Source organism: Podarcis cretensis (genome assembly GCF_951804945.1).
Source record: "Podarcis cretensis genome assembly, chromosome: 10".
NCBI classification, from domain to species: Eukaryota; Metazoa; Chordata; class Lepidosauria; order Squamata; family Lacertidae; genus Podarcis; species Podarcis cretensis.
The window spans coordinates 31547219-31572586 of record NC_137179.1 but is presented as its reverse complement, the minus strand read 5'-3'; the positions used below and the strand labels follow the sequence as shown (position 1 = coordinate 31572586).

Genomic DNA, 25368 nt, shown 5'->3' with positions numbered 1-25368 from the left:
AATAGCCTTATTCACCACAATTATCTGATCCTCTTTCAAAGCATTCAGAGTTGGTGGCCATCACTACCTCCTGGGGGAACGAAGTCCGCAGACTGTATTAAAATATTATGTGCTATGTGAAGAAGTACTTTCTCAGACCTTAACATTTCCATTTATGTTATTTTATTAACTTCTCTAAAGAGCCAGGTATGTTACAGCTGTTCAGGGATAGGGTGCTACTGCAACAGTTGCAGCTCCCTACTGGAATGTTTTGATGTTCCACTTTTGAATCTATGTATTTTCTTTCTTTCAGGATACAGTGGTACCTCGGGTTAAGAACTTAATTCGTTCTGGAGGTCTGTTCTTAACGTGAAACTGTTCTTAACCTGAAGCACCACTTTAGCTAATGGGGCTTCCTGCTGCTGCCGCACCGCCGGAGCACGATTTCTGTTCTCATCCTGAAGCAAAATTCTTAACCTGAGGTACTATTTCTGGGTTAGCGGAGTCTGTACCCTGAAGCGTATGTAACCTGAGGCGTCTGTAACCCAAGGTACCACTGTACATGCAAAGACAATATATTTTCCTTACAATTTGGTGGTCAGCTACATTCAAGACATGAATCAAGTACTGGGACAACAACTAAAGTGGAAGGGTGTTATTTGGCCATTGATCTTTCTTCTACTCTTCCAAAACAAGAAATAGAGGATTGACAAGAACTTTATGCATCCAGCAAGATCAGACAATTTGTGATCCAATAAACATAGTCCCCATTTAAACCTTTCAGGTCCTTTGTAGTAAAGGTATTTATCAGCGTTTCTTCCAGAGTCTAGCATCTAATCATTGAGCTGTACCTTAGAACATCTTCTTTCCATTCAGTTTTTTGGGGGTATAATTTTTCTAACACTGGGAAGCAGTTTTCCTGAGAAAGTAATTCAAAAATTAATTTCAATATACGAAACATTTACAAAGAAAAAAAGCAAGTAGTTGTTTATTTGTTACAGCTTGAATAGCATTCCAAAACAAGATCACTGGAAATATATTGTGTGTTAATTCAGGGTAAGCACTGTAACAATATGCATTAAACATAAAAGTGCATATTAGTTTTAAAAAGCAGCAATTAAAATTACAGGGACTAATAACATGCATATCAAGAACATAATATCATTATAGTTTTCCCACTGAAAGTTATTGGTTTATTCTAAAATAATAAAAAACTATCACTTATTTGTTAATCTTATGCCTGCATGAGTGATATGTAGAGGTGCTACTTCTCTCAAAGGAGAAAGTTAAGTATTTACTGCATCCTGCCAGTTAGGAAGTTAGTTTCGTCAACATGTCCCAACAGCTTTTCTATTTGAACCATTGCACAGCAGAGGATGTAAGCTCAATGTCTATTCCTGTTTCCAGGGAAACACTAGACCAAACACATCTTGACTAGCGCTTGCTTCTGCATAACCAAGCAAGACAGGAAGGTCCCTATTGTTTGTTCCTTCACACAGATTTATATGGATTTGTTTCAAAAGCTAATATAACAAATCTTTTCCAAAGAAAGTGAACAAAACAATAATCCTAAAAAATCTCAACTTATTAATTCCACTCATTTAGTGTCCCAATCCATGCTCTAATTTTCACATTAGACTACTGTAATATACTCTGCATCAGAGCTTTTCAAACTTTTCATTTTGGTGATACACTTTTAAGACATGCATTATTTTGCAACGCAGTAATTCAGTTTTACTAGCAAACCAAAGGTTAAATAAACCCCTTCTCAGCCCCAAGCGTGGGAAGCATTGATACAACACACCTACACACTGCAGCCAAAACACCAACCTGTCGCGATACACAAATAATGTCACAACACAGTTTGGAAAGCTCTGCTCTACATGAAGCTGCCTTTCAAAATTGTTTTAAAACTGCAATTAGTTGTGAGTGCAGCAGCTAGACTACCAAATAGGACTGGGCATTATGAGTACAGAAAGTGAGATCTCCAACAAAATGTTCTAGCTCCTCTATTCCTCCTCTCACCCAGTTTTCTGCCCTCTTAAAAAAAAAATCTAGCTTGCATTTCATAACCATTAAACAATTTCCTCATGAGCCAAGTTTGATAGGTAGGCAGAACTGTCAAACACCAGACATCACAATGGCCTGTGTATGGGGTGCTTTAAACCTCCAATAACCAGCTGACTGTCAGTGCTTACAGGAGTTCAAAGCAGCACTTTAAAGCCTTATCACCTGATTGTGAGGGCAACAAAATGCTTGTTAAGGTCCCTGACAGCTCTAATGATCAGCTGCTAATCAATGCTTGCAGACAAGCCTACACAGTGCTTTGAAGCTGTACCTTCAAGTGTTACTCTGCAAGCCAAGACAATGGGAGCCCTTTCCAGTGTCCAACTATCAGCTGATAATCTGGGCTTCAAAACATCAGCAATCAGCAGATCACTGAACTAGCAAAGAGGTGCACATGGCATTACGCACAGCATTTTGCAGATGGTATCAGTGGTGCCTGCAAACCCTTCTTACAAAAACATGACTTTTCCTGCTCCACATCTGACATCATAAATGGAATCAAGTACAGGGCAGGTAGCTGTGGCTTGGCCCAAAATAGCCTCATGGGCCAAATAAGGAGGGCTGGTTGGCCTAATTACCGTATTTTTCGCTCTATAAGACGCACCAGACCACAAGACGCACCTAGTTTTTGGAGGAGGTAAACAAGAAAAAAAATATACTGAATCTCAGAACCCAGAACAGCAAGAGGGATCGCTGCACAGTGAAAGCAGCAATCTCTCTTGCTGTTCTGGCTTCTGGGATAGTTACACAGTCTGCATTTGCTCCATAAGACGCACACACATTTCCCCTTACTTTTTAGGAGGGAAAAAGTGAGTCTTATAGAGCAAAAAATACGGTAGTTCCCCACTGCTGATCTTGAATTAGTTGTTTACAGCTTATGACCATAGTACTTAAAGGGCTGTCTGTCTGTGTCACTTGTACATTAAGATCTTTCTACTAGGTGCCTTTTGTCTTTTGTAGCTGGCTACCAAGGAAAGGGTCTTCTCTGTGATAGTGCTCCAATTATGAAATATGCTCCCTTGGCATTTCATCTGCTTTGTTGTCATTTTACAGCCTGCCAAAGAATTCCCCAATCCCCACTTTTTAAATTTAAAAACTATTAGCAGGGATTATCTGATAAAATATTACGGTCCCCTCCCTTTACACTCTCTATCCCCACCCCACCCTGACTGAGAAGCATTTGCCTCAAGGCCAACAAATTGCCTTTATTTCAAAACTGCCAGTTTCTGAAGTTGACTTATTTAACAAAGTTTAGTTTTATGCTTAAAAATAGTTCTGTGTCCAGACAACACAAGAAGCTTCAGTTAACCAAAAGCTCAAGCTTCTGAACACCTCCTCAGCCCTGCAGTGAGAGGGGTGACATGTGATAGACTATGTTGACTGCTATTACTTAGCTTTGTTATTCTAATCTAGAAGGCATTTCCTACTGATGTTATCTGTTTGTAAGCCACTTTAAGGATCTTCTTTGCTAAATTGCAAGTTAAAAATCGCCAGACTAAATGCATTCACTACATCTTAGCTGGAAATGCTTATGGCCACAATTTCCGAAAGCAACATAATCTTTCTACTCACCACCACAGTCATTTTGCAATTTGTAAATAAACATGGTAGGGCTCTTTAAAGGCACTGAAGGAAGTGTACTTTAGGTAACAGACAGGATAGTTAAGTCCCTGACTATTCTATGAAATGGTCATCTAATCTGCAGAGATAAAGCAGACAGACAGACAGAGGTCACAAGCAGTTTAATATAGCAGGTCGACCCTTTCCTGCAATATTAACCCTATAATCTGCTATGAAGATTAATGTGTGAGCTGGCATAGGAGATTTCCTGCATGCATTTGCATGTGCCCTATTTGTAAGAACTTCGTACATTTCAAAACAGAAAGCACCAAGTAAATTCCTTATTATTTAACAGAAAGATTTATTAGAAGACTATGATGTACTCATGTGTACCCCACATGCAGGGCATAACAGTATTGACGGAGAGCCAGGGGCATGCTTTTAGCCCTGCACGTATTACCACTCCATTCTGGAAAAAAATATTATTTTCTTGACAAGAGTGGCAGACTCAATCTGGAAAACAAGGGAAAGAGGACTTGATTATCAAACCAATGTTTCATGCCTTAAACAGAGCAGCAACATGACATCTGTGAATAAGGAGACTATACCAGGAGAGGGTATAGGGTATTTATGAATATGGCAGCAGCATATCTTAAAGATGTCTATTAAGTCCCATTTGAGAATGAGGGTTGATTCTACTATCGCCTACTTAGCAACCACCCATGCAGGTAGAGCACTGGGACTAGGAGGAGGATAGGATAGAATTTCAATGGTTGCTATTAAGAACATTTGAAACCACACCCCTCTCATCACTGAGCTTGAGAACAACTATTCAATGAAAGAGAAAGCATATGTAAGTTATTTTTAACTATAGCAATTGAACAATGGAAAAAAGTTCCCTCATACTGTTGGATTTACAGTTCACCCAAGGTTGCCTTAGTCTGGTTTAGTCATGGGAGTAAAAAAGAAGCAATTCTTAAAAAATCCAGAAAGCAGCATTTAAAAAAATGAAGAGCAGAAAATTTCAGAATTCATTAAAAAAAAGTATCCCAAAGCTTTAAACAGATTTAGAATCTGACATGGAATATTTATTTGCCTTATGTTTAGTGAACAAAAGGTACGTAGCAATTTTTATGCCCTATAAACATCTAACATGTTTTCTTAGTCAAAAGTAGTCAAGACTGTAAAATATGAAACAGCCATTGGATCTTTGGATGAAGGGGGATATACAAATTTAACAACAGTAGCAGCAGCAGCAGCAGCAGCAGCAGCAGCAACTCCTCACACTTAATGTAGTTTTGGCCACAATCTTGCAACACACCTCAAAATAAGTTTTACCTGAGCTCAACGGGATTTCCTGCTGAGTAAGGCTGCATGCATAGAATTACACTCATAGTCTAACCAATTCACTCTTACATTGCAGGATAGAGTGGTAGGAAAAAGCGGCTTTTGCTACCCAAACACCTGATTCACCCAGCCAGCGTAGGAGCAAATTTTTAAATGTTGTTTTATTTTGCTGGTGGTAAACCAGGGGGTCTGCAGGGTAACGCAACAGTAAAAGACGTGTCTTTTGCTATGTTCTATCCCACCAAACACCTAATTCACCCAGCAGCGCAGCGGGGTGGGGGGGGGGAGATGTGTCTTTTGCTACTGTGTTGCTGGGCAAATCAGGCATTTGATGGGGGTAGCACTACAGAAAAAGTTGCATGTCTTTTGCTGCTGCTGTGCCCGGCAGACCAGCTGACTGCAACCAGTGGAGATGCTAGGTGCCAAGGGTGGCACCTGGACATCTGCATCCAGACACAAAAGGCTGGTTACCAGTTGCAAAATGTGACTGGCAACTGGCTCATTTCCAATGCTGCTAGGAGCTTGGAGGACAGCGCTTGTACGCCAAGCAGGGAAAGGGCCTAGACACAATACATCTGCCCATACATCTAAAATAGGTCACAATAGAACCATAGCAAGTTGCAAAATGTGCCTAGTCCTTAGGGAGTATTGAATGCTGCAGGGAAAGTAGCAATAAATTGCTCTATAGAAACACCACCACTTAGTAGAAATAGAAGCACAGACTAGATTATGAAATGTCAGGGATAGGAAGATTTTAAAGCCATCATAGTGAAGGACAAAACCAAGAGATCTGGTGTACTCTGAAAAGCAGTAGTTGTGGAGAATCCACACACCTTTGTTCTTCCAAATTTTTGTGTCAAAGAACATGATGCCAGTCATGAAAAGGTAACAGAGCATTTTCACTATTTAGCACATAAAGCTAAATCCAGTTCACCTTCAATTATGTACTCTCAATGGAACAGCCATCAGAGCAAAAAGAAAAAGAAAAGCCAATTCTCCCAAGGATAATCATGTAATGGTTATTAATCAACTCTTCCAACAGGATTCATAGTATTATTCAATATAGCACCAAAACACACACCAGTTTATATTTCAATTGCTTAATGTTGAATACTACTCCCATTATACATTTCTATAGGATACATTCCAGTGGGAGTACAGAATGAAGTTTTCAATTTCGTATCCTTTTTCATGTTGGAAAGTTGCATCCAATCAACCCAGCTGAAAACGAGGAGATGAACTAATGGGATGAGGGGAAGTCAAAGACCAATGAATACATTGTCTGTTATAAATATAGATGAACAGTTTTAATTGAGACTAAACTTTAAAATGCATTTAAATTTAAAAATAAACCAGGTGTGCAATGAAATCTCAATTCAATATAAAGCAAAACATGCTAAAGCCTACACACTGATTAAGATCTAAATTCTGCTCTCTGACAAAACATAATAAAATACTTCTGTGGTTTAGTAAACCTCTCTCTCATTACATATGAACCAGGAAACTGTATTTTAAACTTGGACTTCAAACCAAGCTCTAAAACCAGACCCCATTTGTAGTTCAAGATTAATTCAGGTTCTCGGTTCATAAGCAATGGGAAAGTATGGCTTAACTTACCCCAAAGTCCCATTACAGATCACAAAGCAAAGGCAGGAGAATGTGGGCACATTTGTCCACATTCTAATAACACAAGGATTTGGGCTATAGCCTCTTAAAACTCAGTTACAGGTTGCTTTGCACTATAGGGCAATGGTCTTCAACCAGTGTGCCGTGGCACCCTGGGGTGCCTTGAATGATGGTCAGCAGTGTTAGAAACTGGGATAGAACAGCTAGGAGCCAAATGACTTCTGGGGCCTGGGTTGTGGGAGGGGAGGGGAGAGGAGGCAACACTTTTTATTTATTATTTTGATAAGCATGAATTAATGGCACCCAGACTTTCTGAGGTGCTTGGAGAATCTTTAAGTGCAAAAATGTGCCTGGCGCCCTGCTAATTTTGAATCCTGATGGTTAGGGGTGCTGCGGGCAACACTGGCCACTGTCCCTCTTTCCTTACCTCCCTCCTCTGATGCCCACTTGCGTCTCTGCCTCCAAAGGCTTGCATAGCTGTTTATTGCAGCAGCCCTGGCCATAAGCTCCACAGGTGAATGGTACCTCTCTTTGGGGTGGGGGGAGCAGCTCAGAGACCAGGGCAGCAGCAGTGGCTGCCCAGAAGTCTCCCAAGGAGAGGGGAGAGGAGGCTGGGGGAACACTCCAAAAGGGAGTGTGTTCAAAAAAAGGGTTGAGAGACCAGGCAAGTGGTGACATAACTGGGCTCCTGAGCCCCACAGGGGTGCCACAGAAATATGTAGTTGGTTAAGGGAGCCATGGACTCAAAAATGTTGAAAACCTCTGCTATGAGGAGGAATGTTCAACTGAAGTGAAACATGATCAAGACAGTAAGTCAGAAGTCACTAAGCTTTTTGATTCCATTTGCAATCAGAAGAAACAGTTGTAGGTACCAACCAGCTCCTTTGAAATCTAATTTCAGGGGGGGACCCCTGTAGGCACCAGAGGAAGTCTCTGGGGTGCATATGCATCTGCAGGTACCATGTTGTTGGCCCCTGTATTTATTACAGGGAGTTTCCTATCAGACGAACAGCCACCTACTGAGTCCATATAAGTGATCTTGGAAATGTGGTTGAAATGGGTGAGCTGGAAAAGAACGGCAGCCATAGTAATAGCTAAAAGGTATCTCCCATGTTAGGGACGCAGGTGGCGCTGTGGGTTAAACCACAGAGCCTAGGACAGTTCGAATCCCTGTGACGGGGTTGCTCAGTCCCTGCTGCTGCCAACCTAGCAGTTCGAAAGCACGTCAAAGTGCAAGTAGATAAATAGGTACCGCTCTGGCGGGAAGGTAAACAGCGTTTCCATGTGCTGCTCTGGTTCTCCAGAAGCGGCTTAGTCATGCTGGCCACATGACCTGGAAGCTGTACACCGGCTCCCTCGGCCAATAAAGTGAGATGAGCACCGCAACCCCAGAGTCAGTCACGACTGGACTGGTCAGGGGTCCTTTATTTCCCATGTTCAGGGGCAGTACATAACAGAATGCCAATTGTGGGGGTAGCTGACAGCAGGAGAGCTATTGCTTTAACGCCATGTTTATGGTCTTCCCAATACATTAGACTAGACAGGCCTCTGGACTGAATAAGCAGGGCTATGTTCTTATTCTGTACTCCTGTTTTCTGCCTTTCACTACAAGAACTTAGCAAAATACTACAATATGAATATTTACCATTAACCAGATAGCATGTACAGCTAACCTTCCATCTCATTAAGAAATACATTGCCCGGTAAGCACTAGCCATTGCATATCGAATGTTCTAAACACCTAGGGCCTTACACATGTTTATTCAGAATTCCATGTCCATATGTTTACTGCTTCTATCCAAGGAAGTGATCCACACACAGACAAAGATACCGGTCCTCATTTCCTAAGCAAACAACATTCTCACTGCATGTGGCTGCATGACCAGAGATTTTAGATTGTGTTCTTAGACTGTATAAAGTCTTTGTTTTCTTGCAATTTACTTGTAATAGTAACCAGCATATTTGTTTAGAAAATGTGAATTTCAAAATGGTAGAGTCTTCTTTTCTAGATGATTTAAATTCAGTCACCTTAGCTATAGCTTTCTGCACCCCTCTCCCAGGGAACAGTTCATATTAACCAAGTCTGTATGATGGCCTTCATGGCTCAAACAGTATCCATCATCTTTGCTGACTTCTAAAGACAGTGTTTCTTTTTCTTTTTCAATGGTTAATTCTATGCCCTTCTCTACATGATACAGAAATATGTGACACAGAAGCATGGCAGTTGCAATGCATACTTAATCAAGTTAACCCTCAAAACTGAGCCAAGGTTACTTTGTCTTAAGTAGGTCACCGACTTGCATACATGTGTGCACGCACACACAAGTACATAACAAGCTCAAGGAGGGAACAGACTCTCAATGGAACTAGGCTTGAAACAACATTGCTTAAAATATTGATAATTGTGTCATTAAGCTGTGTAAACTGGTTAAAAAACTGTTGAGATGCTTCAAGTTTTACTTGACTTGTGCTGTGTGCTGCAAGAAACATATTAAGTCAGTGAGGGCCATAAAGTCAGCTAAATGTTCTTGTAATTTATCAATTACAGAACTGAAATTCAGACTAGCTCCATCCTCTTGCTATAGAAATAAACATAATACAAACAGAACACAAGGCCTTTCAGAAAGAGGGAGAAAATACATGACAATCAAAATTCACATTGTCCTATTCAATTCTACCCCACAGAGAGGTGCATTACATCACATTCACAAAATGCAGGGGGAAGGGCTTGTCCACAGAAAGCAAGATTTACAATGATCCCCCATTGCTGAACTGCTTCCTTTGGAGAGATGTGAAACACAGGGCTTAGTTTTAAAGGGAAAGAATTTTAAATCCATGTAAGATACTGTATCATCTTTATTTTTCTCATGAGTTCTCATTTCAAACATATTAAATATGTAAAATCAAAGTACTTATTTCTCATTCCACTGTTGTTTTTAAAAAATATTGGTGCCAACATTGCCAGATTTAAAACTTCCAGAAAGAAGAGGGGAAAGCCGCTAAAAGAAAGGATTCTAAAGCAGGAGACCATTTTCTCAACTGACATTAACTAGTAAGATTGCCTCTTCTGAACTCCACATGCTATGTTTACAGAGCGCGACCATCTAGTTCCAATTGCAATCCAAATAAAATGCATCTGGTTGCAACGGAAAAGGGGGAGGGGATGCAGTCACACTGGGGGAGGGGGTGCACCCGCACGCAAGAGAATGTGCACTCCTATACATTATGCATGGTAGATTTTGAATGTGGGCATCTTCAAAAATCTCAAACTGCTTCAATACTAATTCGAAAGCCGTGTTTTAAAGAAACGTGCAAACATTGCTGTATTATTTTTGCCCTCTGAAGCTCTTAAGAACTATAGGTTTATATAATATGCCAATCCTAGCAACAAGAATGCAAGAGGATTTAATTTATGCTAATTTTTGCAGCAGATTTACAAGCCTCAAGTGTGTGTAGACGGCACTCTGAGAACCTTGTGAAAAGAAAAGATTTAACACATAAAGCTGGTTTCTATGCAAAGGTATTTTAAACGCATTTAAAACCTCCCAAAATATGCCACGTATTTCTTTTAGACTTTTCTTTAAATCCTGGCAACTGCACTTGATCTAAGATCAAAGCGATTCACAGACGCTTACGCGAGACAAACGTCGTGCTGCAATTATCAGACGAAACCGTCAAACTAAACGCACCCCCTAAAAAAGAAAAAATCAATACGCGACAAAGAAAGATAGAAATACTACTAACCTCATAAAGTGCAACAGTGCTTAAATCCAGCAAGTTGAGGCATACAGGGTAAAAATGGAAGTTAAGAGATCTCAAAAATGATTTTGCTATATTTCTATGATTTCAATTTGAAATGTTCAAAAGCCAGCAGAGACTCCGTCGGCCATCTTGGCTTGAACTCCCTCTCTCCCTCGCTCGCGCGCGCGCGCACACAACACACTCCCTCTTCCTCGCTCTCCCCCTCCGTCTCTATAAAGGAAGCAGCTTTTTGTGACCTTCAAATAGAGGCAGGCCATGTGACTCGCGCACGCTGTCAATCAGGAAGGAGGGTGGAAAGCTAGAATCTTAAAGGAAACGCAGTTCTTTCATTCTCTCGCGCGCTCCCGTTTGTGAAAGCTGCAACAGCGCACGTTTTCTACTATTCCTCAAGTGTATAATCAACAGTATTACACATTCTAAAATAATAATTCCGTAAAAAGCCGCAGTCCTTGTCGTCCGCCGTCTAGGACACATCGGAGGATGGATAGATAGACATCATTTTAAGCTTCTCAATTTCACTTTGCATTTCTCACCAATGCTTACCAACATCCAAAAATATATAAATCCACACGATACAATTAACTGGTAACAGCAATACCACCCCAAATAACATTGTTACTGTTATAATTTGTACCCCATCACTTCTGTCAGCTGCTCAATCAATAAAGGCAACAAACTCCGCATGGTTAATAACTAAAAATCCAGCTTTTCAAACAAATTCAAAGAGTTACTCTTTGCAATTTAAAATTACCAACACTTTTATTAAAATCACTCTTCAATATTCAGATTCCAAATGTATGGAAAAAGGGATCAGATACTTTATGGCACTGCGATACAAGTCCTGCAACTGCAATATTATTCAATGTAGTCCTTACTCATTTGTATTCTTATAATTTAGCATATTCAGTAACTACTTATATATGAAGGCACACTATACTGCAAAATTTTATACAGTGCTGCACAAAATGGCTTAAATTGTGTCCTTTACTAATGTAGTCTAAGAAGACATTTTGGCAAGGAAGTGGCATATACATGAATGGACATACATTTTATCCATTGTTCAGTAGCCTTTACACTTACTGCTATTACCAACCATAAAGGCTGAATATTCTATAGTCCATTTCAGTGCACAAAATACTTTTTTGAAATACTCATTAGTCATCACAACTCCCCTGTGATAGGCTAGGCTGAAATATAGTGACTTGCCAGAAGCCACTAGTGAGCTACATGGTGGAATGAGTCTATGTTTCAAGTCAAAAGCAAGCTCTACATAACATGAGATAATTAATGGAACCCAGCCTTCAGTATAAATATTTCTAGAGTGGTTTACAAAATTAAAAATGAAAACTGTGAAGTCATAATACAAAATATAAAATCAAACTTAAACTATCTCAAAAGTTAGAAGCCTGGGAAAATGTGAATCTTTAATCAGACACTCAAATGACAGAGTGGGTGTCCAGCAAGCTTCCCTGGGGGGGAAAGAGCATAAGAAGAGCCCTGCTGGATCAGGCCAAAGGCCCCTCTAGTTCAGCACTTTGTTCCCAGTGCACAGCCAGATGCCCACAGGAAGACTGCATGCACGTCTTGAGGGTAACAGCAGTCCTTCCACCCATTACAATTTCCAGCAAGTAGTATTCAGAGATAAGAGTACAGTACTACAAGCAGAGGATCTCAAATGTGAAGGTCCTGTCCCATGTTTAGGAAAGGAATAGAAGATGCAATTGCCAATATGACAATGCCAGTATACAAATTTTTGGTGTGACTGCATCTGGAATGCTGTGTGCAGGTCCAGCCACCTTGCCTCAAAAAGGATATTCAGAGCTGGAAAAGGGTAACAAAAATGATCAAGGGGGTGCAGCAACTCCCATATCAGTACAGGCTGCAGTGTTGGGACTTTTAGTTTAGAGAAAATGTGACATGACAGAAGTTTACAAAATTATGCACTGCATGAAAGAAACAGAGAAAAGTTTTCTCCCTCTAACACTAGAAATGAGGGACATCAATAACGCTGAACATTGGAAGATTCAGGAAAGGTGAAAGAACTTCTTCATGCAGCATATAGTTACCATGCGTAGGCAAACTAAGGCCCGGGGGCTGGATCCGGTCCATTCGCCTTCTAAATCCGGCCCGCGGATGGTCCAGGAATCCGCGTGTTTTTACATGAGAATATATCTTTTTATTTAACATGCATCTCTGGGCTATTTTTTGGGGGGGCTGTCTGGTGTTTTTACATGAGTAGAATGTGTGCTTTTATTTAGAATGCATCTCTGGGTTATTTGTAGGGCATAGGAATTTGTTTATTCCCCCCCCCCCAAAAAAAAATATAGTCTGGCCCCCCAGAAGGTCTGAGGGACAGTGGACCAGCCCCCTGCTGAATAAGTTTCCTGACCCTTGAGTTAAACTATGGAACTTGCATCTACAGGAGGCAGTGAAAGCCATCAACTTGGATGGCTTTAAAAGAGGGTTAGACAAATTTATGGAATAAAAAATTAATAGCCATGAAGACTACGTTCTCTCCATGATATGGTGGACCAAATGAACATGGACTAGAAGATTTAGCTTCAAATCCCTTTTCAGCCATGAAACTCAGGACTACCTCTCCCCCTGGCCCTATGACAAACAGGAAGGTACTAACAACAGGAAGAAATAGGGAGGAGACTTCCATGTGCACAGGAAAGCAGTAAGCCCAAAAAGTTTAAGCGTAAACCTTGCTTTGGAGGCACTCCTGAATAACAGTTATCAACCTAGTTTGTAAACCACTGTTGCCACAATACTGCAAGCTGCAACAATGGTTTACAGAAAAAGTTGAGAATTATTATGAAATACGTTTGCCCTAACACATTTTTAACTGTGCTCCTGAAGGTCTCCCCCCTATCTCTTCCAGACAGTATCTGAAGCCTATTCCATTCCACAGGACTTTTGTATGGTGTGTGTGAAAGCTCTATTAGTAAATAGCAAAAACGTAATGCACCACACATACCTGCAAATGCTTCTAAATTTGCACCATATCCAGAAATTGACAACTACTTCAAAGTGTGAAATAGTTCATTAACAATCCTGTTCCATAAAAAAACACACCTTTCTTAGCTCCAGAAGGATAACACATTTTCTGTATTGTTTTTTAAAACCTACCTTGAGGAAATGCTTTCCACTCCCCTTACTCCAAAATAGTGGTTGGTCTGTTTGAAGACCAATTGGGAAAAATACAAATGCAACATTAGAACCAATTTAAATAAGCAGTGAGCAAGCTTTACACTTCATCGGAACTCTTTTTCAGGCTGTATAAATTAAAGATAATTGTTACTTGTCATTTAAAAATCAGCTCAATGTACTAAATTAAACTTGTAGGAGATGCAGGAGAGGAAGTTGTAAGATACTTTCTACCCCAGGAGCTTAGGGCATTAAAGATCAAAGCTAGCACTTTGAAATGTGCCAGGACAACTAGAAATGTATTACCATATTTTGCGCCCCGTAGGAGGCACCAGCCCATAGGACGCACCTAGTTTTTTGGGGGGGAAATAAAGAAAAAAAATTATTCCCCCCCCCAGGTGCAGGGCTGGAACAACCAGGTCGGGGAACAGCGGGAAGGCGCGCTCCGCCTCCCCGCTGTCCCCCGAGCTTGTGGGGCTGGCGATGGGGAGAAGTGCGCTGAGCTGTATTGCTTTTACTATGATAGCCTAGACATAGTTTTCCATCCTCTGGAAATTTCAGAGTTTGACTACTGTTATATGTTGTATATGGGGTTGCCTTTAAAACTGGTTCAGAAACTTCATCTGGTTCCAAACACAACCGATAAACTGTTAAGCAGGACACACTAGTTTCTGTTACGATATGGATGCAATGCAGCTGCAAAGTGCTAGCTTGAAAGGTAAACATGATGGGAATGTTGGGACTGCCCGTGGGAAACAGAGGGACAGTCGATTCACAGTGCGAAGCACCGGAATTAGCTCAGAGTGTAATATGAGCTCTTCCGTTTGTTCCTGTCCAGGAAGTGTTTGTCACTAGACTGCTGGAGCTTGAAGAGAGCAGTCATGTTTTTTGTAATGCTGCAAAGACAGAAATAAAGGCATGTAAATACGTTTCTGTCTATCTCTTTCCCCTGCCCGGGGGGGGGGGCAGGAAAGAGGGGTGTGTTCTTCTCATGCTGAGAAGGATCGCCTATCGAGGCCTCGCCTGGATCTTGCTGGGGAATGCAGCCAGGGAGGTCAACAGGGAATCATGCCGGGTGCCTGGGAGAATTGCCAGTTTCTCCTGATAAAGGCTTGATTTCCGACAGTTTCAGCACCTCTGCAGTATTAATAGATCTACAAAGTTAACCAATATTTCCAAGTTTTGATGTTTCTCTCTGTTGGTTTCTGCTTCCTTCACTGTGCAGCGAAAGTGCTTGTCACGAGACAGGTGTTTACATTCCACAGTCAATTGCTGTTGGGTTTTCCCACGGGAAAGGAGACTGGATGTGACGTACACTGGTTTCCTGTTTTTCACTGTTCACATTGTGTTCTCTCCGTGCTTCAGAGGAGAGAGGATGCTTTCTCTGCTCCGGCAGAGGCAAGATGTTTTTCTGTAATCTACCAGCTTTGAAGTGTAAATAAAGTAATATAGAGTATGTGGCACGTACTCCTCATCATTCCGCTGTGCTTGGGACTCTGCAAATTCAACACTCTCTGCTTTTTTTAATCATAGTTGCTACATAATTCTTGCCTGGGTAAAGTAACCCTTTTCTCTACTTAAATGTTCTTTGGTATCAAATGAAGCAGATAGAAGTTGGCTACCCAAAATAAACTGTCACAGATTTATAAGCTGCTGACCACCACATCTTGGTTGTTGAGAAGATAAGCTGTAGAAGACTGAGGAAAGGGACTTCGCGCCCAGCTCCCAATGGCCGCGCAGAGCTGCGCTGAGCCCGGGACTGCAGGCAGCTCTGCGCAGCCATCGGGAGCCGGTCTCCCAAGGGTTGCGCAGAGCTTCCTGAAGCCTGGAGAGCGAGAGGGGTCAGTGCGCACCGAAGAAGAAGCCTGTTCCTCCAAATGCTTTGCACTACAGTCCCCATGATCTCTATGCTAGTTGAGGCTACTTTGAGATAAGGCGACAAAGATGAAGCATATAGATTAAATATGGATCTGCATCTGTTGTACTACAACACCCCAAAAGACTACAGGCTATTTGTAGAGAAGGCTATTAAATAGCTTTTATATATTAAAAACATAAAATACAGTAGTAATCTAGCTCAGCCCAGTCAAGAGGCACATAAAAATCTGAACCTGGCTAGACCAAAAAGAAAGGTTTCACCACTAATTAGGGCAACAGAGTGATTCCTACAGATATATACACCCAACCCTAAACTGCAAAAGCTAAATAACAAACAGTGGCAAACTGCCACAGCACCACCAGCAGGATGGGCAGGGATCACCGTGGTGTCAGCCCAGCATGGGAAACTATAAGTGTTGCTGCTTTGAGCTTTCTTTCACTATATGTTTTTAACAGGGACCATTTCACTTTTCATACTGTAGTTCCTCCAACTTTAGAAAAATAAATGCATTTTCACTCTCTAAAAAGTCTTCCCTCTCCCACATCTTTCTATCTTTCTTTCTATGTATGTATATATATATATGTATGTATGTATGTATGTACGTACAAAAAGCAACCTACAAAGTGAGAATACACAACAATGTACTAGGCACCAATAAATAAGGCACCAATAAATACAATGCTAGAACAGCCACAGAATCTTGAAGAAACATATCAGAATACAAGAGAAGATTTCAAAGGTTGTGACCCAAAATAAAATAAAGCAAATATATCTATGAAGGGATCTCCAAAGTGTAGGTACTGTTACAAGAAACAGTTTAGTTTAAAGTGTAGCTGGCAATTAGCTTATCACCAATGTGAGAATGGCAGGGGAGGGAGGAGACAAGGAACAGCAAAGGAAAGATGAAACCATCACATTTTTACAGAAACTGAAAACAAATGTTTAGTTATTGGTTGGTGTGGGCAGCATATAAACACAGAATGCTCCTCTATGAGTCAGTTTCCATGGATTTTGGCTTGGGTTGTAACTGTGTAGGCCAAGCTTGCTACTTATGAGTAAACAGTACGGTATGCAGACCTTTACAACTAAACTCTGCCTCATCATTTATATGATGCACTTACACTGTGGGTTGTTCACACACAATTCTGCATTTCAGGACCAAAAGGAACACTTGTCCACTACAAGAACTTCAATAGTTGCATGATATTTCCTTTCACACAAAAAAAGCAGCTCTGTGATGAAAGTGGCTATGCAAATAAAGCATCTGTTTTAGTTTGTGTATTATTATCTGCTCCTTCTAGAAAGTCTAATCAGCATCAGAATCCTGAGCAGGCCTAAAGCAACTGAGCCAGAGGAGCTTTGCAACTAGACTATTGGTTATGAGTATCGGAGCAATGTCAAACTTAGCAAGTTTGAAGATCATTACATGTGCCCTAAACAGTCAAAATTCAATCAATGGATATTCAGATTTAGATTATGAAAAAGTACTGTGGTACTTAGTTCATGCAGACAAACCTTCACATACAATAATTGATGAAAGTGAGATAGAGAGAGAGAGATGCCTTCCTTCTGCGCTAGCCACAGTTTTGGGAATCCTTATTAAAAATACCATAAAAACAAACAGAACGTGTCCCAGGTATAGCAAACACCACTGCAAGTTTAGATAACTAGGGACATTAAATCTGGTTTATCATCTGTAATAACTATAAACAAAAAAACTCACTAATAAATGATAAACCAATTCTTATCAATTTGTATATGCAAGCTCTGAACTTTATCAGAAATAAATTATATATAGAAGCTAAGAATGTATGATATTTTACCGCTGTAAACCACTGATGGCTCCAAACAATGGGAGCTTGAATTTTACAAAAAAAGTTATTTCTTAAAAACTAGAGCCTTTTTTCAAGTTAAAACACACAATCCTTCCTAGCATTGGGATTGGAATCATTTTGTAGCCATTTGGAAGTTCTTAGATCTACCCCCACCCACCTCAAAACAGCAACTACTACCTGAAGACCTATTTTTAATTAACTGAAACAACTTCATACATCTTGGAACTATTCATCCTAAACCTCTTGAACTGATGACTCATTGCATGAAGCTTTGATTCCAAATATGAGGCAATTATCTAGTAGTCATCAGCTGGCAGTAACCAACTCAAGAGTATGGTACATAGAGGAACAGAATGAATAAGGGTCAGAGAGGAATAGAATGGTTAAAAACAGAACAGAACTACCTATTTTAGTAGGACACGACGAAACGACTAAACAACAACAACAACTGGGGAAAATCCAAGGCTCTTTCCTGCAGCACTTCTGATTTTGTTAGCCGTATATGACTCAAAAGGAAAAGCACATTGCAGCTCAATCTGTCTACAGTGGTACCTCAGGTTAAGTACTTAATTCATTCCGGAGGTCCGTTCTTAACCAGAAGCTGTTCTTAACCTGAAGCACCACTTTAGCTAATGAGGCCTCCTGCTGCTGCCAGAGCGCGATTTCTGTTCTCATCCTGAAGCAAAGTTCTTAACCCAAGGTACTATTTCTTGGTTAGTGGAGTCTGTAACCTGAAGTGTATGTAACCCAAGGTACCACTGTAATGCCTTAGTAAGCACTACACCAGAGAAGTGAGAATGAAAGGTACGGGCATCTGTATGTTTGTGAGTGAAAGGGGTGCGTGCACGCTTGCATGAGTGAACTTTGGTTTTGTAAGTACATCACATCAGTGCCAGCCAAACTAGACCATCCCTCTTCCATTAGAACATTCTAATCAGACTATACATCTACATCTACATCATCATCATCATCATCATCATCATCATCCAAAACCTTGGCTCTTTTACTCATTATATCAACAACACACATTACCCCTCCCCCAAAAAGGGATAACAAGAATTACTTAGGAGTTCCCTGCAGCATGGACATGTTATCATGTTTGCCACAAAAAAACATTTTAGTATTCAATTCAAGGACATGATAAAAGCAATGCATGGGTGTGCTACATTAATTGTTTTCACAAGATACCATTGCAAGCCCCCAATTTTGTTTTCATTTGTTTTAGCTACACTAGCCTTCTAAATAACTAGACATTTACACACAAATTCTTACTAATATAGTGTGGCATGGCAGTTACCAGGTCACTTGACAGTGTACTGAGGTATCACAGCTGATTAATGAGCTTCCTTATAATAGTTACTGTTTATGTGATGTTTCTCTTGCCTCCATTGAGACAGAAGGAATAACCACCTGCGTGAACCTATATAAAAAGGTCTGGACATCATGAATCCTATTTTTTCTTCTGCTTCAAAAGCTCATGAAGGGATTATTTTAGTAAATGACTGTTGCCGCTTCTAGATAAAGGGGCTATCATTTGAATGCCTACTTCATTTGTACAGTCACAATCAAGAGCTTGTATTTACACATTTACTTCAAAAGCAAATGCTTTGATGGGAAATGGAATTTCAGGTAAAATACATGGAAAAGCTCAAAAGCAGTATTATTATTAATAATAATAATAATAATAATAATAATAATAATATACCCCACCCATCTGGCTGGGTTTCCCCAGTATCTGAAGGGAGCCCTGTATAGGAAAGCTTTTTAAGGTTAAATGTTTTATTATGCTTTTATATATGTTGGAAGCCACCCAGAGTAACCCAGTCAACCCAGTATGTTGGAAGCCACCCAGGGTACAAATAAATTATTATTATTATTGTCTTTCATTCTTTAAAAAAATACCAAGAGAAATCAGTCCAATAATTGCCCACAAAGACTACCTCCATGCTGTGCTGTTATTCTACTTACCTCAAAGCTCACTATGATACAGAATGCAGTTCCACACAGAGACAAATCATGGGTCAGCATGTGATGACCTCAACATTTTCCTGCACTGTATCACTTCAGCTGTGGGACAAGGAAGTCCCAGGTACTAATCGGTCTAACCTTATAACTCACATGACAGCTTTGAGCAAGTTAGTAAGATGTTGCTGGATGCTACTCCCCACACATGCATGCAGTTCACATGCTTCCTCACTCAGTTCTCTCACAACATGTAGAAGTGAACATCAAAACCATAGCCATTGCACAGGTCACTCCTAACCATGAATACTGAAACCATTGTTTCCCCAGCAGAGGAAAACAAACATCTAAACAGCCTTATTCGGTGGCCTAATTTATGTAAAAGGATTGTTAATTTCACTGTCATTAAAGAGTTCATTATACAAAATAAACCACAGTCTTATAGAAATGATTAACAGTGCAGACCCCAGCTTCTCCTAATCCAAACTTAAAACCCATCTTCCAATGCAAGCCATATATATATATATATATATATATATATATATATATATATATATATAACCCTTGTAATTTTAAGAGTAAAAGTAAAAATCTTGATTTAGGGCTATCATCTTTGCTCATGTTCTTTTTTTCTTTTTGCAAGAAGTAGGAGTAAGAATTGAGGAAACAAAAATAGTAATGCAACTGCTGATGCAACTTAATTCAGTCACCAAGACTCAGAAATGGAGAGAAATCCTCCAGTTCAAAACTAATGACATAACCAGCTTTCACCCAATCTGATGCCTTTCAAGTGGTAGGACGCCCAACTCCTATCAGACACAGCCAGCATGGCCAATGGTCATGATAGGAGCTGTAGTCTAAAACATATGAAGAGCACAAGGATGGGGAAAGGCTGATGGAGGCCATGCGTACTCAAGTCTCCGCATTGCCTCATTATACAATTCCAGGTGCTATTTTAAAGTATGACTATGAAATTAGGAGAGATAGAAAATTATGAAAGGCTACGTTAGATACATCCTAAGAATTATATTTATTAACTCTCCTGAAACCTTAAAAAAGCACATTCGTTTTATTCCTGCACAACTTTAGACTGCTGCAACGTAAGAGTGGAATCCACTGCAGACAACCAAACAAATTTAAGGGCATTTTTAAACAGGCGTGTATTTTACTATTTTCTGCCAAATTTGTAATGAGTGCTCTATGTCCCAACCAGAAGTTCCTGCTCCTTAGACTTTATCCAAAAAAACAGAACAACTGTCATACTTTAATGGCAAATAGTAAAAAAAACCCACTGCTATCAGTAAAAAGTAGGAGACCTTAAAAGATAAAATTACACATACTAGTTGAAATTTTGTCTATTATAAAATATCCTCCATTTCAAAGCCCAAGGGTTTCTGAGAGTGCAATTCCATAGCCTCTGGGAGCCATAGGAGATTGTATTGCCCCGAGGAGGACCACTCTTGGAGGACCACTCTTGGGAGTCTCTTCGTGAGACTGTGGAAACTCTGCAGCCAGCACACAACAGCAGGAAGAGGGAAAGGGTGTCTGTATGGGAAGCCCTCCCACCCCCCAACACACCCCTGGGATGGAAAAGCATGCCAATCCTAAAGCTGGTTGGGGTCCTTCTTTTCCCTCCATCTTCCCACAACTTCTGTGCTAGCCAAAGATCAGTAGGCCTTTGGATTATCTTCTACCACAGATTCTTCCTTCCCTGGCACCAGTAGATTTTTTTTTTTTCATGAGTAGAAGTAGCCCAAAACAGAGTTCTCTTAAAACAAAAAAATAAAAATTCAGGAGATACAGAAGTCTTAAGCAAATCAGGAGTATGGATTCAACGCTTTCATACCCAGCTCTTTTTCCAGTACCCACACAGTTCTTAACTAGTGAAATTGTGTGTGTATAATATCATATCATATCATATCATATCATATCATATCATATCATATCACCATGAATAGCAGCATGTATTTTACTGAAGCTGCTGGAAAATATAGGGAAAAAGTAGAACTGCAGATAGCATTGTTTGGAAATGTATCAGAAAACTAACACCACAAGAAGCAAATATTGTATTGAGTCTGGTTTCAATTTCAGCAGTGTGTAGGAAATCGTAGGTTTCAGTCGTATTACCATGAGAGAAGAGGATATTCTTTTAAAAATGTTTAAATGAATTGAATACATTTTAATCATTAAATAGAGCTGGTGAGATAGAGATAACCTTTTCCACTGCCCATGCCTGCTAGTGCTGGCAGGAGTTGGAGCCCAACAGGTTCCCTTATCCCTGAGCTAGACCCACCTCACTGCTGGCGCAAAGCCCCAGAGAAGTTGTCCATGAGGGAATGTGGTCCTCTGACTGGAACAGGTTACCCATCCATAAGCATATAAAAGAATATGTTTATTACCTGTAAACCCACCCTCTCTTTTGGGGTGAGAATCAGTAATACTGAAGAACATTCAAAGTGTGGTAGAGGAGGGATAGAACAGAGATAGAACAGTGAATATCATACAAGAAGGGGGGGGGGACACTGAGAGGGAAAAGGGCAGCCATGCACTGTTGGGAGGGGTAGAGTGCAGAGACAAAGATGTTGGACAGCTCAAAGGGTTGAGGGCTAGAAAGTTCCATCTGCAAGCCTACGAGGGAGGAAAAAGAAGACAGGGTACAGAAGTTGAGTAGCTAGAAGGGGACAGAAGACCGTGTGGAATGAGAACTAGGAATCTAAGAACAATGGGTGGAGGAACAAAAGGCTAATGCATCCATCAATGCAACCACATACCTTCTTGTGGTACTGAGCATGTAAACAATTTTCTCCTGCAGAAACTGTAAAATCAGAGCGCACTGCCAAAAATAATTCACTATGCTACCATACCGGAATACATGTTAATGTCTGGGCATATTAGAAGTGAAAAATCCAAATTTACCTTTGAAAGGTAAGGCCCACATTTGAAAAAGGATACTTTCTAAGATAAACATCATAAACTTAATAGGGAGGCCCTACCTTGCATACTGCTGTGATTTCTCTAGCAAAGTGATGTAAAGTTGCACACACCACTAGCAATATGTTATGTTCTCCAGGAAAGGCCACCCTACACATGTCAATTCAAAAGTAAGTTCTACTGGGAGGTATTTAATGTAGCACTATGACAATCATTCCATCAGCCCAAGCATTTCAGCTTGCCAGACAGTACGATCCCTCTTCTCCTCTCTTCCCTGTGTTATTCTGGGGGTTCTTTCAACACACACACCAAAGCCAATGTGGGGGGGGGGCAGGGGGAAATGCACTGCCCTAGCAGGTCCTTGTCTGGGTTTCCATGAGTGTGGCTCATTAGTTGAACCTGGCACATTGTGTTCAATTGGGCTTACTCCCTAGTAAGTGTGTTTAGGATTATAACCCTTATTTTAGCCACTTAAGATTTAATCGTAAAACAACAAAACTGTGAATATGTTAAAAAGGAAGCAATGCTTCAGACACATTTATCCTGCATGTTTTGTATAATTTACTGATTAAGGCCCTTTTTAAATAAACATGACTCACTGTTTGTTTTCTTCACCAGGAGGTGGAGTCTTGCCATGCCCTTCCATTACAAAATCCTCATGTTCCATCTGCGAAGGCAAGCATTGCAGGTCAGCATTGATGGAGCAAAATACATTTTGTCCAAAGTGGCCCTTTTCCCTATCAGAATTTATCACCAGTTTCCACTGTTAGCTCTAACCAAGAGATTGCCATTTGAAGTTTAACAAATGCACACCCCACGGTCATATTGCCACTCTCATGGTTATCACTCATAGTTACAATAAGCCAAAACATGAAGAAGAAAGTTTTATATGTTGAAACATGAAATGAGTAAATATGGGACCTAGATTCTTTACTTTTTCATATAAGGGCTTCCATATTTCTATTCTGCATAAGTTGTATAAGTTGATTATATACACTGAGATGTGTTTTTCTTTATTAAAAATCAACATTTGTCTGACCATTCTAAATTTGGTATAGAGAATTCTCCTCAGTGAAGAGTCTGAATTTCCCAAACTTAATTGGACACAATAGCCAGATGAGTATCATTTAAACATTGGGGACAGAAGGACTCTTTCCTCTAAGAATAACCCATCTTCTTTTAAGAAGGCTTTAACATCTGCCAAAGCGATTGATGCTTTCAAAACTTTAAATGTGTTATTAAGGCTTGCCTTTCATTTAGAATTTAAAGTCCATTGTGGACTTTCTATCTCCCATTCTATACATCTATATTACGCATGCTCGGTGGCAACAGTCATTATGGGTGGAGGAGTGGGTGTCAGGAAATTTGATTCACACTGATATGGCCAAGGTACTGTGTCACCCCAGGAGAGATTAAAATGTTGCTGTCATTCCCTCCCCTCATACATAGATTAGAAAGATGCTCAAGTATGAATAGTGAGGGTTTAACAAACCTTGATTTGGGGACACAGGCAGAGACTAAAAGCGTATGGGAAAGCAGAGGCTGGGCAACAGTGTGAGGAGAAGCTAGTGGGGAAAGAAAAATATGGACGTGGAAATGGTCTCTTGTGAAAGGGTGAATTTTTGACACTATTTTTGCAAATAATTCGCAGAACTTCCACAACTTATGATGTGGCTGAAGGCCACATCCTGCCCTGGCATCCAATGTCTAGTTCTCACTGAGATGGCAAACCTGTGTCTGGTATACATCACTTCAGACTGCAAATAAAGACTCAAATAACTGAATGCTTCTCCAAACAAACAAAATTTCCTGTGGGTAAGAAACTAGCTAGAAACCTTAGCACTAACATTATATAGAGCTACAGGAGTAGCTGCATAATTAAGGCATTTCACATTTTCTAGTAAACTACCAAATCTTTTCCTTATGAAAACTGAGATTGGTCACATCACTATTTTTTTTAAATCATGGGGCATCTCTTTGGTGACGAGTGCATACTACCCAAATTCCAGAGATTAGATGAAAAATGGCTGAAATACAGTACACCAGCTAAAAAAAAACTGGAACATTACCAATCACTTGGGTGTGACTACCAGTTTGTTTTTGCAGGTTAAGAAACAATGTTTTAATTTAACTGTTAGGAAACCTAGATGACTCTAGGTCCCTTCCAATTCTATGATTCCAAGTCTCCATCCCACAATGTTTTCTCCCTCCACGGTTAGTGTTACATGTTCTGCAATCTTATTAAGTATGAATAGAAAGAATTAAGATTGTAAACTCTGGCTTCCAACTAATCATGACTAGCACTGGCTTCAGTGCATTTGGTTATAGACAAGAGATTATGCAGCATTACGCTTGCACTGGACCATGTATTTGTTCACAGATTTGTAACTGTGTGCTTAAGTATTTGATAGGGTCTGCTTTCAGAATAGACATGATGCAGGGATAGGCAAAGAGGTGTCCTGCAGATGTTGTTTGACTTCCAACTCCCATTAGCCCCAGTCAGCATGGTATGATACGAATTGTACTCATCAACATCTGGAGGGCATCATGTTGGCTACTCCAGTGACTTAAAAGATTTAAAGTATTTTTCTTCTTGGTTGTTTCTGAAGCTATTTACATGTGCCGCCTCTAGGGCTGGGTAGTATGATGTCCAATACTCCTGTACAAGTTATTAGAATTCCAAAATTCAGTTCTCTAGCAAACCGGGCCATATATTTCAGCTTTTTACCCTGTCCAGAAGTACCTTAACAGTGGTGTTGCTAGATACTTAAAAGACTAAGGGAACAGGTCCATGACTCATGTGCATAAAGTATTATGCTAATTTATATGCTTAGATGCAAATTTAGGCTGACTTTCAAATGGGAAAAAACTCTTACTCTTGAGGTCACCAAATGTTTGGCACTAGTGGGTACACTCTGAATTTTTAGAGAGTTGGGGGACCATTCACAAAATGGTTGCAATGGGGAGCATATTTTAACACAAAATTACAGAAACAACCATCCCTGATGATTTTATTCCATGTCCTGCTGGTTCTGAATACTGAGAACGAACACACACACAGAGATGCTGCTGCTGCATAACAACAGGGAGCATTACTCAGTACCAGGAAAAATATACAAGGTAGCTAACACCTCTCTCATTTCAAATAAATCACTTTACCCATAACTTACTTTCTAGGAAGGCTACAGAATTACTTTTTAAAAAAGAAGGAGGTATGATGGCCATCTTCAAATATATAAAGGGATATCACATGGAAGATAGAGCAAGCTT

General features: G+C 40.2%; 1 protein-coding gene across 10 annotated transcripts in view; it reads right to left on the bottom strand.

Annotated features, from left to right (window-relative positions):
• TNRC6B (trinucleotide repeat containing adaptor 6B) overlaps nucleotides 1-25368 on the bottom strand; it is a 116114-nt gene that overhangs the window by 77393 nt on the left and 13353 nt on the right. For 5 of the 10 annotated variants that reach the window (XM_079994556.1, XM_079994548.1, XM_079994549.1 and 2 more), the window contains one exon: nucleotides 22698-22765. The exons of 2 other annotated variants lie outside the window; for them this stretch is intronic. In XM_079994556.1, the coding sequence (XP_079850682.1) occupies nucleotides 22698-22765 (68 nt within the window). Of the gene's footprint in view, nucleotides 1-830; nucleotides 899-10323; nucleotides 10509-22697; nucleotides 22766-25368 lie in introns of those variants that run through there. 3 more of the 10 variants (XM_079994555.1, XM_079994551.1, XM_079994554.1) reach the window with 3 other exon arrangements.